Raw genomic sequence first — 15,658 nt, 5'->3', positions numbered from 1 at the left:
ACTATATTCAAGGGAGAAAAAATATTACAAGACATAATTACTCTGAACAGTCTCTCACTGCTTTAACTGTGAATAATTAAGAAAAATGAAACAAATTCAGGAAAGCCTCTTAAAGGAATGCTTTTATGATGAGGAGAATGCTTTTAAAAAAAAAGATAAAGGTACACTAGCACGAGAAAGGGGTAGTTATAGCAAAGAAGAATTTATAATTATTTCTCACAAGAGAGGTAAGATTAGAATGACCATGACTCTCACCAAACCAGTCTGGATTCAGTAAAGGGTAATGAAGGGAGAGGGAACAAATGACATCTATAATTGGATCAGAAGAATCAAGGAAATATTTCAGCAGAAAGAATAAAAAAGCAAAATGAGCAACTGTTAGAACCACCACAAAGGGCTAATGTATAGGTCTATGTCATAAAGTTCAGTAAGAAGAGGGCGCTGTAGCATGGGATCAGAAAAGTTCCCAAAACTCCCCTGGAATTAACCATCCACATGCATATTTCAGATAAAAACACTACATAAATAGAAATCTGCTTTTGACTTATCTATGGAAGTAGCTTTTGCTCTTGGTTAACAGCTAGAAGGGTTTGCAAACTGTAAGAGCTCTTCAATATTCCTGCCTTCTCTTCCTCACTCTTCAATCCATGAGAAACAAAAAGATTAAAAGAAGGTAGAGCCTTGCTAAGAAAGGTTGTCAAGGAGAGTGGGGGGAATGAAATCAATTTCTCACTCCTGAATCAAAACTCTGAAACGAATTGAACTCAAAACACATTCAACGCCAGTGCCAAAAAATGGATAGGAACTCTGGAGGAGATGAAGGTTGCTTTTCGGCAAACAGGGGAAAAAATGAAACAAAGAGCCTCAACCAACTCTCGTACTCTGGAACCACAGACTAGTGGACATCTGTAATCTTGATCTGTGGATGTAAGGAAGCAACGGAAGAGAAACCTCAGCCAACCGGCTTCTTCCTTAACTGGCACTTCTTCACAGATATAAAAGACAGTAAGAATTTACCTTAGCACATCATATTTTAAGGATGAAAGTCCTAATCAAACAGCAATTGGACCTGTCAGAGGCATAAATTCAATTTGCAAAGAGCTTCAGTGGAATAAAAATCTGACTCACAGGCCAAAATTTGAACTCCCATAATCCCGGACAGCATATGTGGCCGGCAGTGATATTTCATTTCACAACTGAGTAAATCTGTAAAATTTGAATACTCTGGTGTCTACACCAATCTTACACCATCAGAAACAAATGAATTACTGCCATATGGATCATCAAATTGCCTCGGATTCGTTCCACTGTGAAAATCCTATTTTGAAACCCAAAACCCCACAAAACTCTTGACTAATGACCCTCCTGCTGCACTTTTAGATCATGTCCAATTTTTCTCTGTTTTAAAGAATGCTGAAATGCACAACTTTATAACTTTTTTTTTCTATACACAGTTATTTCCTTAGGATGAATTACTAGATGTAAAATGGATTGGTAAAAATTTTATATATTATATAAAATTTAATGATAAAACTGCCCATAGAAAGATTGTACCATTCCCCAGCTTCACCAGAAATATAAGAAATGGACACCATGTTTGGTAGTATATTTTTTTAACCTTTACTAATTTGCTGGGTGAAAAATGGTCTCTTAACATTGTAAATCAACCATACTCCAATAAAAAAAAATTTTTAATGGAAATAATGCAGAAGCATATTAAAGTAAAAAGTAAAATTCAAAACAAGTCTGTTTTATTTTACATTTTTAAATTACTAGTGAAGGATGAACATTTTTAATAGATCATTGACGTGCAATTTTTTTTATATGTTTCAAATGTTTTGCACATTTTTCTACTGGGGAGTCATCTTTTCCCTAAATAGTCTATGAGAGCACTTTCCATATTAAGGAAATTCACTATTTCTCTCTTTTGTATATTATAAATATTTTCTGAGTTTGTATTTGACATTCATTTTATGATGTTTGATATATTGGACCACATATAAAGTTTCAGGACATTAATATTTTCCTTTATGGTTTATGCCTCTTAATATATGATAATTTTAAAAAATTTCTTTCACATTATACCTATATGTAGCTTCAGGCTAGTTTAGAAAATTAAACCGGAAACGCGTAATCATCTTCCAGGAGCAGATGTCACAGAACACTGGCTTCTGTCTTCCCCAACTAAAATTGACCGGTTGAATGTCAATATAACAAAAGGAGGGAAGAAACATATGCCCCTTAGCAACTGACATACACTATTGCTATTCAAATGGATTGGGTAAATTCCACTAGCACAAATGAATTTGAAGTCACTTTCTTTTAACATTTTAATTTCTCACACTGCTGTGCTTCTGAATATCTCTGTCAAAGGGCTTTCACATTCATCATCCCAATCAATTTTCAATCTGACATTGTGAGATAAGAAAGGTAGGTATCGGGCTTCCCTGGTGGCACAGTGGTTGAGAATCTGCCTGCCAATGCAGGGGACACGGATTCGAGCCCTGGTCTGGGAAGATCCCACATGCCACGGAGCAACTAGGCCCGTGAGCCACAACTACTGAGCCTGTGTGTCTGGAGCCTGTGCCCCGCAACAAGAGAGGCCGCGACAGTGAAAGGCCCGCGCACCGCGATGAAGAGTGGCCCCCGCTTGCCGCAACTAGAGAAAGCCCTCGCACAGAAACGAAGACCCAACACAGCCAAAAATAAATAAATAAATAAATTTTAAAAATTTATTTAAAAAAAAGAAAGGTAGGTATCAGCCCCCCTTTGTACAGATCAGGAAACCAAGGCTCAGAAACAATACTGACTGGCCTGCGCAAGATTCTCCAACCGATAAAGCTTGCAGGATATGAAACGTAGATTTTCTGTACCCCTGGTCTAAGGTTCTTTCCACTGTACTGGGAAGAGTTCTTCTGATGACAGTGCAGGAGTAGTTATAATTGCAGGAAAACAGGGAATAGAGATTTAGAAAGGGCATGTTCTCTGGGGAAAAATAATTCTTCTATTACCCCATTCCCATTTTCTGCCTATCTTAAGAGCTAACTTTGTTAATGGAGAATCTCTGCCTTTGCCAAATTATCAAACTAAAATAACTGATTTTGATAAAACATTTTGCTAACACTATCTGGCTTAATCCTTAAAGCAACAACAAAATGTATAAAATCTGAATCTGTAATTCCTAAAATGTATGTGATTGTGGTAATGGGATAAAGTAAAATATTACCAGGTCTAGTGTCTTTTTTCTGACACCACCAACTCTCTGATTCTCCGACACTAAGTGGGTATCCAACAATGCAATTCAGTTATGACATTAACCATCTGGAGTTAGCATTAGACCCTACAGGGCTCAGTCCCACAGACTAACCCCACTTCAGATGCCAGCCGCAAATGAGGTGCTCAGGCTACCCCCACTTCTGCCTGGCCTACTACAAATTTGGGAGTTTTGGACATTACTTAAAACAGTAAAAATAGATTTTAATCAGTAACTATTGCAAAACGGAAAAAGAGAGCTCAGTATAGAACTGGCTTATTTTCGAATACGAGTGGGGATTTATAGCCAAGGAGCAAGGTAGGGGTCAGTGGAGGCATAAGAGGGGATTCTGGCTAACCCGACCTAACAGGATTCTTCCTGAAATGCAGGCCAGGGTGATCAAATATCACCCAGGGAATAGTGGTAGGCAAGGAACTTTATCAGATATTGAGGGCGATTAGATATCGAGGATGGAGATTCTGGTTAAACTGACTTAGGATTCTTGCTACAGCTGGACTCTTAAGGACAAGGCCAAAGGATGGAACCTTCGAAAAAATGGCTCAAAAGAGCCTGCTTAGAGTTTGTTTCATTAAGGAGAAAGTCTTTGTCAATTCCCACAACTCAGTTTCCAAGATTCGCTAGAATGACTCACAGAACTCAGAAAAGTGATTTACTTACTATTACTGGTTTATTATAAAGTATACAGCTCAGCCAAAATGAAAGAGATGCACAGGGTAAGGTATGAAGGAAGATATTTACCAATGAATTACTATATTGCTAGTTAAGAATTATGTCATAGTTAATAAGCATCTAGCTATATTATTACTATAAAGAAAACATTACCATGGTATCTGAAAGGAAACACATGAGTTAACTGTCACTACTCTGTGGAAAAATATGCATATTTAAGGTTAAAAATTGTATAAGTGTTCAATTTGTCACTCCCTCTTTAAAGATGCTGGAAACACATTTTAAATAACTCATAGATAAGATTTTTGTGGAATTGTGATATTTACCCCTCTATCCTAAATTTAAAGTATACCTACACCCAACTTCAAGAAAAACTCATGTATCTTTCACAAGTATTTTTAAGTAAACATTCAGTTTAACAGTCTAATGATACCTTTTGCTCCACCTTCAAAAACTGAGCCAGTTCTTCCACAGTTAGGTGATCTTTCTTGTCACTGTAGCTCAAAAGCAGCAAATAAAGGTCCCGTCTCAATGACATCATTTTGTAAAAAACACAGAACTCTTCAAATGTCAAAGTTCCCTGATTCTCATCTGTATCAGCTTCCTGAAAGAGGCATAGAAAATAACAAGGCAGTGTGAGAGTATGAAATAGGAAATTCAGTAGCCGGAAATAATATTTACTATAAAAAAGGTTAATACACATTTCACAAATGGTAAACAAGTTCTTTTCAAGCACACATGGATCAATTTAAAAACTGACTATATATTAGGCCAAAAAAAGTTTCAAATTATAAAGAATCAACCTCATAAAAACTAATTTCTCTGATCACAGTAAATTTATAAAGCAACCAACAAAGCTTAAGAAAAACTGTGTCTGGAAAAAACACATTTCTAAATAGGAAATGAAACATACAGAAGTAAACGCACGCACCACATACAACTTGTGTGATGCAGTAGTTAGAGGGAAACTTGAAGTTTTCAATGTATAAGCAAGGTAGATTAAAATCAGAGAAGCTAATAATTCAACTCCAAACGCTAGAAAAAAGTTAAGCTAAAGAAAATAGAAGGAAATAAATTATAAACAAAAGCAGAAAGCAATGAAATAGAAAACAAGCAGATATAACATCAAAGGTGAGCAATTAAACCAAAAGCTGGTCTTTTGACAAAACTAATAAAAGAAATTTTGGACAAGACTAATCAAGAACAAAAGAGAGAAAATACATTTAATGAAAATTAAATACATGATGAAAATTAATACATGATGAAAATTCTAGTCTCTCATCAGCTTCTGAACTGCGATTCAATCAAATAATTTTTACCTATAATAGAATCTCTCTTAATTCTGCACAGGTAGCTTATTGCTCTTACAGCCATCAGCATCATTGGTACCTTTTCCTCCATAAAAGCCTGAACAATCCACCTGGACTGATCGCTAGTTGAAATTATTTGTTCCTAGTAATTATTGAGCAAGGATCTTTCGCCACGTACCTGCCTTCGGATTGGCTGAATTTGTCATAAGACCATAAAACTGTTGGGGATATATAATGAGTAACCAATCCATTTACATGATCTCCTTTCTTTTAAGTGAACACAGTTGTAGCTGAGCAAAAACTGACAGGGACTGAATGGCATTTTGAAATTCATAGATGTTGTGACATACAGTCAGCTGGTATGTGGTTTTAAATACAGTTTTGAAAGTCAAAGTGTGTATAAAAATATACTTTTTTAAACTTTGCTAACTTTGGGTCAATTATGAGCAAACACTTAGACCAATATTTAAATCGTACACTGTTTCTTTGTGATGCTGTTGGTGTACCTTCTGTCATTTTAAAGGCAGAGACAGATTGGTCTACAGAATACCAACATTTTTGGTGTTTGAGGCTCTTGGTTGTAGAGTCTTTGCATCCAAAGAAAGTAGGTCTAATGTTCACGTTTCTGCCATAACTTTGTTTCAAAATTATCTAACCCTGGATCGAGAGATGATACATTTTTCAAGACTTCCTTGGAAATGCCTAAACCATTAAGAACAGTAAAACTCTAAGGTTTAAGCAATAGCATCAAAGACTTCAAAAGAAGCTATCCATACCTTAAAAGATTATTTTTTTAAAAAAACCAGTTGAATCTTGCACTGCAACAAAAAGGCAAAGAAAATTCCAGGAAGGCTTTAATGTCTTTACCAGCAATTCATTAAAAAAAAAAAAAGTTCCTTAAAATCATACTAAGATCACTCCACCCTGAGCACTCACAGAACTCCGCTACATGCAAGACCTATGATAGAAATATTCTACATACAATAGAAGCCCAGCTGCTTCTCTAGTCACTCCCGGCTTGAGAAGTCTTTCAGTCTTTAAATCCAAGGTCATAAAAAGAGACCTTAATGTTTTCTTAAAACTTCTCTAAAGCATTAACTTTGAACTTACAAGACTTTTGACATAAACATTTCCCGGTTTACCCTCTAAAATACTTAGTGTATTAGAGATAAAATGTGTCTGAAGGAGGAAAAAATATAGGAGTAAAAATAGTTCAATATCTTATGTTACTTCTCTATCTTATTTCCAAAAAGTACCCTCCAAATCATTATTTTTGTAGGTATAGACTTTGCCCTCCTATTTAAGCATGGCCTCTCTGATTTACTCAGAGCTATCTCTCCAGTACTATGAATATCTCCTATGGAAAGGAACGCATGGGGAGGTGGGGCTCGAAACAGAACAAAAGTAAGGTGTCACAGGGAGTGCCAAGAACATGGCAAATCTTTCCATATACTTTAAAGACAATTCACTCTGTGACAACTCATTTCCCCTCCAAAGTCCCTCATTCTACCTCTGGTTCCTTTTATAGACTATCTCATTCCTTCCTCTTCTTTCCTTTCTCTTCAGTGCAATGGGACCAAGTTCCCCCAGTGCAAACCATCTCCAGCTTCCAAGGACAAGACCACAGGATCTGTGACCGTAAGCGGTCACAGATCGAAGCCATCCTCCATCTTCCATTCATTGTTGCAACTCACCCCTCATGCTGTTTCTGCCCTTACCATCTCTGATAACACGAGGTTAGAAAACAAAGGAAGCACAAAACATTAAACATCATAAAATATAACCCTTATACTTAATTTTACACATTAAAAATATCACCTACCTAGTCACTTAGAAAATCACTGCAAAACATGGATTATACATATGACTTATCTCCAAATAAGAGCATTTCCTAAATTAGTAGTCTACTAATTACTAATAATCTAGTCTTTGCACCAACTTTAACTTAACAGAACTCACTTTTGCACCTTAGGTGGAAGACTGAGTACAATACCAGCTGGGGGGCACAGAATAAGTTTGGGCCCATGGATATTCCTCCAGAACTTACCAACAGGGAAAGAGCATCTCATCTGACACCAACAAGCAGTGGAGTGAACTTCTGGAGGGCTCCCTAAATGGTAGAAGTGATACAGCACTTCTAAGCCTCATGGATTCTAAACCTTAAACTCTTCTGTAACAAAATAGAGGGCTCTTGAGGATTTCGACACGTGCTATTTTGCCACGTTACTCAGTCTTTATTCTGATCCTCACAACAGACCATGAGGTTGGTAGATGAGATCTTATCATCCTCTCCAAGTGACTTGATCCCATTTACCCCATTAGTTAAGTGTCAGGTAAAATGCTTAGAATTACTCTCTGAAAATGGCAACAACAACAACAAAGCACTTTAGGAAGCGAAACTGTGGATGCACGTTAAGTTTAGGAAGTTTTCCTTGATGAAATAAAATGCCTCTGTCTTCAAAGAAAAACAAAACAATACAGAGTAGTAATATTAGCTTCCAACAAGACAAAATAGCCTTTTGAAATACCTCAGTATATCGATAACCTCCAACGTGTATTTTACATAAGGCCAATCCAATTGTGAAAATATACCTGAAACATTTGTCTGACTTTTCTTCGGGGCAGATTGACATTTAGTTTGTGCATCAATTGGTGTATCTCTTCAATGTTCAATAAGCCATCACCATTCTTATCAGCTTCCTCAAAGGTCTGCTTCACCCACTTGCAGAAAGGTCAAGAAAAACACTTGCATTTTCATCAAAATAAAAACTGCTTTCACAGAATACTCACAAGGACATTTATCATTAACACCAAACTTGAGAAGAAATTCTTTTGAGGAGGACCTGCAATCCACAGGCTTTTAGTGAGCTACTAACAGTGACAACAACAAAAGGAACTGGGGGAAGGAGACCACATATAGGTGATTCCCTTCACTGGGAAATGAGAGTCAAACCATATTAGTCTGGGAGCTTCTTTAACATTTTATCCAAACTGTTAAAGCATCTCTATGATGTGATGAGACCCCATGTATACCAAATTTAGGCCTTATCTTCTCCATCTATGACCTTTCATCCAGTAATTTTTTTTTTTTAACCTTCACAATACCCCTACACAACATGATCTTTTCAATTCCCTTTTCTCAGTCCCACTCTTACATTTAGAAGCTTAGACCATCTCATTCAATCTCCTCATTGTTCAGATGAGGATATAAAACTAGAAGAGAGGGAGAAATTTGGTAAGAATTAGTAAGAGAACCAGGTCTCAACCCCAGGTCTCCTCCCACTTGGTCTAGCACTGTTTTCTCCTGCACAGAAGGCCTGTCTCTACACTGCTCCTCTTCCTATGACTAGCTTTGACAATTCTTACCTAATGTCTCCAACTTCTAAATCAAGGGCATTAATAGGAACTGCAAGTCTGATATAATAGAGGTTGCTTCAAAGCTCAGGTATGATACTAGGTGCCTGAGGATATGAGTTTAGATACAAAGGATTTACATCACGTGAACTGAGATTTTAAAAGGCCCCCAGGAGGATGAGTCTTGGGTCGTTTTACATAGTGAGGAAGCAGAATAACTGGTAACAAATGGATGAGTTTAAAATTCCCAGTTAAGTTTTAGCAGAGGGCTTTTTTAAAATGTATGATTCACAGTTGTTAGGGGGTAGATAACAGAAGGTGGGAATGGTATGTATATTTAGAAAACCAAATTGAGCTTCAAAATTCAAAGGGTAATGAAGAGGAAAAGAATGAAGATGAAGGAAGAAAAACAGAATCAAAGTAAGGGAAAGACTTAGGTTTAAATCTAAGAAATGGGAGAATGGGAGTAGATCAAAGGAAAGTGTCAAAGAATCACATTTGCTTATCAAACAGGTGACATCAAACTGAAAATTTTTCATTTAAGACAAAATATTAACTAACCTCCCAGTAGTAACTCAGAACACTTATACTTCTTAGGTGATTCAAACTATGATTATAGGAGATTATACCTTAGAAAGTAAAGACTGGAAAATTAGTCTTATTTCTCCTAAAGTTAAATAGAAGTGATTTTTCAATCGTAAATATCTGTTTCACATTTTGTTCCCTTTATAACATTTGAATATAACCAGCCCAGTTCTTTCAAATTCAATTGTTCCTCATAGAGTTCAGGCAGGACCTCATTATATATGATACCTGGAAATTAAAGGATGACCCAGGACCAGGGGAAAAATAACTGAAGAATCAAAAGAGTGAAACATTTGGGCCAATTACTAGTAAGTACCTGAATCTCATTTTTTTCTGTTTTCTGGGAATACAGCACCCATTGCATGAGCTCTATTTCCTTTGACTGTGAACACTGCTCTGTGTCCCACAAAATATTTGCCCAGAGTTCAAAGAAATGAATAAATGAGTCCAAGGATGGCAGCATTTTCATCCTTTTATTCTATACTTCTTTATCAAAGCATCTCAAAGACTTCTCCAGAGAAGAAGCAGGTACAAGCAGACACTAAGCATGAATATTCTGCAGAAGCAAACCCTTTTGGGTGAGTCTGTGTCTGCAAGGCCTTCAGCGTCAACACACAAGCTGGCCTTGACAATTGGTTTAGGGGATCTGGGATTGGTAAGACAGAAACAGAGGCCGACTCAGACCAAGAAATATACACTACTTCTGATTCCATGCTGACCTGGCCTTGTGACAGTGGGTCACTTACATCACCTCTTGGGGCTTCCATTTCTTCATGTATAGACTCAGACCAAGAAATATACACTACTTCTGATTCCATGCTGACCTGGCCCTGTGACAGTGGGTCACTTACGTCACCTCTTGGGGCTTCCATTTCTTCATGTATAATGTCAGTGAGCACAACTAGATGACCTTGAAGCCCCTTCCAACTGTAAGATTCTATGAAAGCAAATACCATTCTCTCTCAGTAACAGTACACATGGTATAAGATATAATTGCAGGTAAAAATATTCTGATACCTCAAAGTTGTTGTTCATAATTAAGACATGAGTGCCCAAGAAAACCCTGAATTAATGATTCATAGCCAATACATGATAAATTTAAGAAAAGAAATAGTAATTCTGCAAAGAAAAACTAGGAGAGTAAAAACTGAATGAAAAGTTATGGCCTAGTATTGTTTAATCAAAAAACTTTAGGAGAATGTAAAGCATTGAACGGTATTATTTAGTGCAGGGGTGGGCAAACTTTTTCTGAAGAGGGCCTGATAATAAACATTTTAGGTTTTGCAGGCCATTTGGTCTCAATTGCAACTACTCTACTATGCCATTGTTACACAGAAGCTACCATACACAATACATAAATTAATTGGCATAAAATTTCATGTGTCACAAAACTTTATACTTCTTTTGATTTTTTCAACCACTGAAAACCCATTGTTAGCTCAGGAGCCCATATAAAAAGGTGGTGGGTCAGATTTACCTACAGGCTGCAGTTTGCAGGACCCCTGATTTATAGGGAAGGTGTAAGGCTTCAGTTTACAACACCCATAAAGTCTTCTACAGGTAATAATTTCCCAAGTGGCATCAAGAGGTAAGGTGGGGGCATCAAGGAGGAGAATGATCTGATGGAGGAATATGCCAGCATCATCATCTTTGCATGCTGGGACCATCGACTTTTCAGACATCAATCTATCTGAACAGGAAAAGCAAAAGATTTGCCAATCCTTATCTCTCTTTAGCAGTAACAACAGCAGCTACTATTTATAAAATGCTTAATATGAGCTGGACAGTGTTCAAAGCACTTTGTGTATAATCAACTCATTTGATGGTCACACAATGACATAGGGCGGGCACCATCATTATCATCATCACCATGTTACAGATAAAGACTCTGAAGTAAAAGAGTTTAAGTAAGTCCCCCAAAGTTACATAGTACACGTCAGAGCTGGGGCTGGACCCAGACAAGGCAGCACTGTCTCGCTCCTTAACCACAAGACTATATTGCTTCTGATAGACACGAGTACTTCATCTACCTCCATTCAACACGGCCACACTGCAGAAATAACTTGAATTTCACTTTACACTGGATGGATTTTTTTCATACAACTATTTAAGATTCATTATTCTCATTATTCATTCACAGTTGAAATTTTCAGGCCTAACTGAAATGTAATGATAATGAACATATCAGCTCTGTTCTCCTCAATTAATGTTATTAAATTTACATCCAATCAAGGATGTCATTCTGATTTTAAGACATTATCTAAACCCCTATCCAATTCTGACAAATCTGTATGAGAATGGTTCTCTGACTCAGTATAATATTCCCTATTTTTGACATCAGCTTCCTCTTCATTATTCATTAATTTCCTGTTTCCTTTTCTTTCCTCACTGACATAAGCATCAACTCTTCAATATTTCTTATAAAATTGTTCCTCTGTGGGGTTCTGGGGTACACTCGCTTTCCAGATAGCATATTTTCAGAGTATAAAATTCCTCAACTGTCAGTCTGATTAATTCAAATATGAAAACTTTCTACTGCCAGTAAACATGGACAAACAAATCATGTTCAAAAAACTATTCACCTAAGCTGGTAAAAATTCAAACTAGAGTATTGTAACTTTAGGACATTAAATGTAATCCCCAAGGTAACCACAAAGAAAACAGCTATAGAATTTATATAAATGGTATTTAAATATTTTGATACAAAAAAAAAAAAAAGAAGACAGTAATGCAAGAAATAAGAGACCAAAAAAGCTATAAGGCATAAAGAAAACAAATAGCACAATAACAGATATTAATCCTTATCAATAATTATTTTAATGTAAATGAATTAAACTCCCCAATCAAAAGGCAGATTGACAGAATAGATAAAAACTCATGACCCTACTCTATGCTGTCTACAAGAGACTCACTTGAGATCCAAAAACGCAAACAGGTTGAAAATGAAAGGATGGAAAAAGATACTCCATGCAAATCATAACGAAAAGAGAGCTGGGGTGGCTATACTAACACCAAACAATAGACTTTAAATCAAAAAAAGGCTGTAAGAGACAAAGAAGGATATTATGTATTAATAGAATTCTCAATACAGCAAGATATAACAGTTATAGACATTTATGCATCTAATGACAGATCATCAAAATATATAAGGCAAAAACGGTGAAAATTGTAGAGAGAAATAATTCTACAATAATACTTGGAGACTTCAGTACCTCACTCACAATAGTGGATAGAACAACTAGACAGAACTAAGGAAATAAAGAATTTAAACAACACAATAAACCAACTAGATCTAACAGACATATATCGACACTGTACCCAACAATAACAGCATATACAGTCTTCTCAAGTGCACATGGGACATTTTCAGAATAGATCACACTTGAGGGCAGCAATTAAGTCTCAATAGATTTAAAAAGATAGATAGCAGAAAGAAGGAAATAAGAAAGATGAGAACAGATATGAAGTAGAAAAACAACTGAGAAAAATCAATGAAACCAGAAGTAGTTTTATCAAAAAGATCAATAAAATTGACAAACCTCTTGTTAGATGGACGAAGAGAAAAAAAGACTCAAAGTACTAAAATCAGAAGTGAAAGTGGGGACATTACTACTGATTCTACAGAAACATAAAGGACTATAAGATACTACTATAAAAAACTATGCACCAAAAAATTGAATAACCTAGATGAAATGGACAAATTCCTAGAAATATAAAACCTACCAAGACTATATCACAAATAGAAAATCTGAATAGATCTATAACTAATAAGAAGATTGAATCAGTGATCAAAAATCTCTCAACAAAGAAAATCCCTGGGCTTGATGGTTTCACTGGTGAATTCTATCAAATATTTAAAGAACAAACACCAAAATCCTCAAATTTTTCCAGAAAAAATTAAAGTGGAGGGAACACTTCCTAACTCATTCTATGAGGTCACCAAAGGCAGACAAAGACACTACAAGATAACTACAGACCATTATCTCTTATTTACACTGATGCAAAAATCCTCAACAATATATAGTTGATCCTTGAACACCAGGGGTTTGAATTGTGTGGGTCCACTTATATGGGAAATTTTTTTCAATAAATAAGTACTACAGTACTACACAATCTACAGCTGGTTGAATCCACAGATACAGAACCTCAGATACGGAGGGCCAACTATAAAGTTATACTGAGATTTTCAACTGCTGAGGAGGTCTGCACCCCAACTCCTGCATTGTTCAAGGGTCAGCTGTACTAGCAGTACAATTCAGCAGCATATTAAAAGGATTATACACCATGACCAAGTGGGATTTAGTCCTGGAATACAAGGATGGTTCAACATATAAGAATTGATCAAAGTAATATGCTGCATCAACATAATGAAGGGAAAAACCACAATCATCTCAATTGATGCAGAAAAAGCATCTGACAAAATTCAACACCCTTTCACGATAAAAACACTCAACAAAATAGAAATAGAAGAAAACTACCTCAATATAATAAAAGCAATATATGAAAAAACCACAGCAAATATTATATTCAATAGTTAGAGACTGAAAGCTTTTTCTCTAAGATCAGGAACAAGGCAAGGATGCCTGCCTTCACCACTTCTTCTCAGCATAGTACTAGAAGTTCTAGCCAGAGCAACTAGGCAAGAAAAAGAAATAAAAGCCATCCAAATCTGAAAGGAAGAAGTATAATTATCTGTTTGCAGATGATATGATCTTACATGTAGAAAACCTTAAAGACTTGCAGTAGAGTAGAGCAATACCACACTTCTCACTAATTTCTTTTACTTTGAAAAAGTTATTTTTCATAAAAATACATTAACATGTAATAGTTTATTATAATTTTTAGTAAGATATTTTTGAAATTCTCAGATTTAATGTCTTATATGACAAATATCAATAGATTGAACCCACATAAAAACTCTTTGGAGTCTTCAGTTTTTAAAAATGCAAAAAGGGTCCTGAGATCAAAATCCAATTATGTTAATTTCTCTTGTCAGAGGTTGGTTTAGGAATGGGCCTGTAATAGCATTTCTGGCCATTGATGAGAGGTAGTCTTCTGTGGAGCTCCTGGGAAGTTTTTCTTTGCTCTTAAAAAAAAAAAGGCGGGGGGGGTGGTTATGAGAAGAAACTTTGTTCCCTCTGGGCAGGACTTCTCTGTGTTTAGAGCTGCTGCACTTCTCTTTGACCAAAGGGTAGTCAGCTTAAGGACCAAGCCAACATGCTGAGAATGGCAGAACCTAGGTCTCTAATGACATTACTGAGCCACTGAATTAACTAACCCTGGAACCGCTCTATCTCAGATCTCTTGTTCATGAGAAAATGAATATTCTTTATTGTTTGAGGCACTGTTAGTATGGTTCTGTGGCTTGCACTGGAGAGCATTCTCAATGATTCAGTATTTGTTTTTTATCAAATGTAAAGGAGTTAGGAACCAAACTAGCAGGAAAAAGCACAGAAAGTTAATTCCTATGTTTATGTTTTGTTCATTTATGAATCCCAGTTGCATTTATCTGCATGCTGTGAATACTGATGAAAACATCATGGCTCATCAGCTTAGACCTTTACACTGTCAACATCCTTTCAGGGGCTGAATATTTCCAGTCTGCTCCAACAATGCCCTTGGTGAGGGATTATAGCTAGAGCAGCACAAATTTACCACCACTCTGGGAAAAAATTAGGGTGCACATTCCAGTGACACCCAAGGAAGGAAGTGGTACTATTTCCTACATGGAGAGGGGGAACATGTATTCTTAAGACCATTCAAAATGTGAGGAAGGGAACCAAAGCGGTCAACGAGCCTAACACCCTCACTTTACAGATAAGGAAACTGAGGCCAGAAAGGCCATACATGTCACAAATTGTGAAAGTAAATCCAGTCTCCTCAGAAGTCTGCACCTCAGTTCACGCAAGCTTAAGTTTCTACATGTTCTATGCATTCATTTACTTGGGGTGGGAGTGAGGAGGGGACAGAAAGGTACTAAGGGTAAAGAAAAAAACAGCAATGGGGGGCTTCCCTGGTGGCACAGTCGTTAAGAATCCACCTGCCAATGCAGGGGACACGGGTTCGAGCCCTGGTCTGGGAAGATCCCACATGCCGCGGAGCAACTGAGCCTGTGCGCCACAACTACTGAGCCTGCGCTCTAGAACCTGGGAGCCACAACTACTGAAGCCCGTGCACCTAGAGCCCGTGCTCTGCAACAAGAGAAGCCACCGCAATGAGAAGCCCGCACAGCACAACAAAGAGTAGCCCCCCACTCGCTGCAACTAGAGAAAGCCTGCACGCAGCAACAAAGACACAATGCAACCAAAAATAAATAAATAAAAATTATTAAATTAAATTTAAAAAACAGCAAGGAAAGTGGATTTAAGCCTCAAAATTATGGGAAAAAAATATAGTCTAATCCACACACACACACACATACACACACACACACACACACACACTCACACACACAGTTTAGAATTAA

General features: G+C 36.8%; 1 protein-coding gene across 8 annotated transcripts in view; it reads right to left on the bottom strand.

The window, feature by feature from the left end:
- PLCH1 (phospholipase C eta 1) overlaps positions 1-15,658 on the bottom strand; it is a 225,755-nt gene that overhangs the window by 87,056 nt on the left and 123,041 nt on the right. For all 8 annotated transcript variants that reach the window (XM_082394321.1, XM_082394314.1, XM_082394317.1 and 5 more), the window contains 2 exons: positions 7,846-7,976; positions 4,377-4,547 (listed from right to left, as the gene is read on the bottom strand). In XM_082394321.1, coding sequence (XP_082250447.1) covers positions 4,377-4,547; positions 7,846-7,976 — 302 coding nt within the window. The remainder of the gene's footprint in view (positions 1-4,376; positions 4,548-7,845; positions 7,977-15,658) is intronic.

The sequence above is a fragment of the Balaenoptera borealis genome (assembly GCF_965194805.1).
Source record: "Balaenoptera borealis genome assembly, chromosome: 5".
In the NCBI taxonomy this organism is placed as follows: domain Eukaryota; kingdom Metazoa; phylum Chordata; class Mammalia; order Artiodactyla; family Balaenopteridae; genus Balaenoptera; species Balaenoptera borealis.
This window is presented reverse-complemented; position numbering and strand designations above follow the sequence as displayed.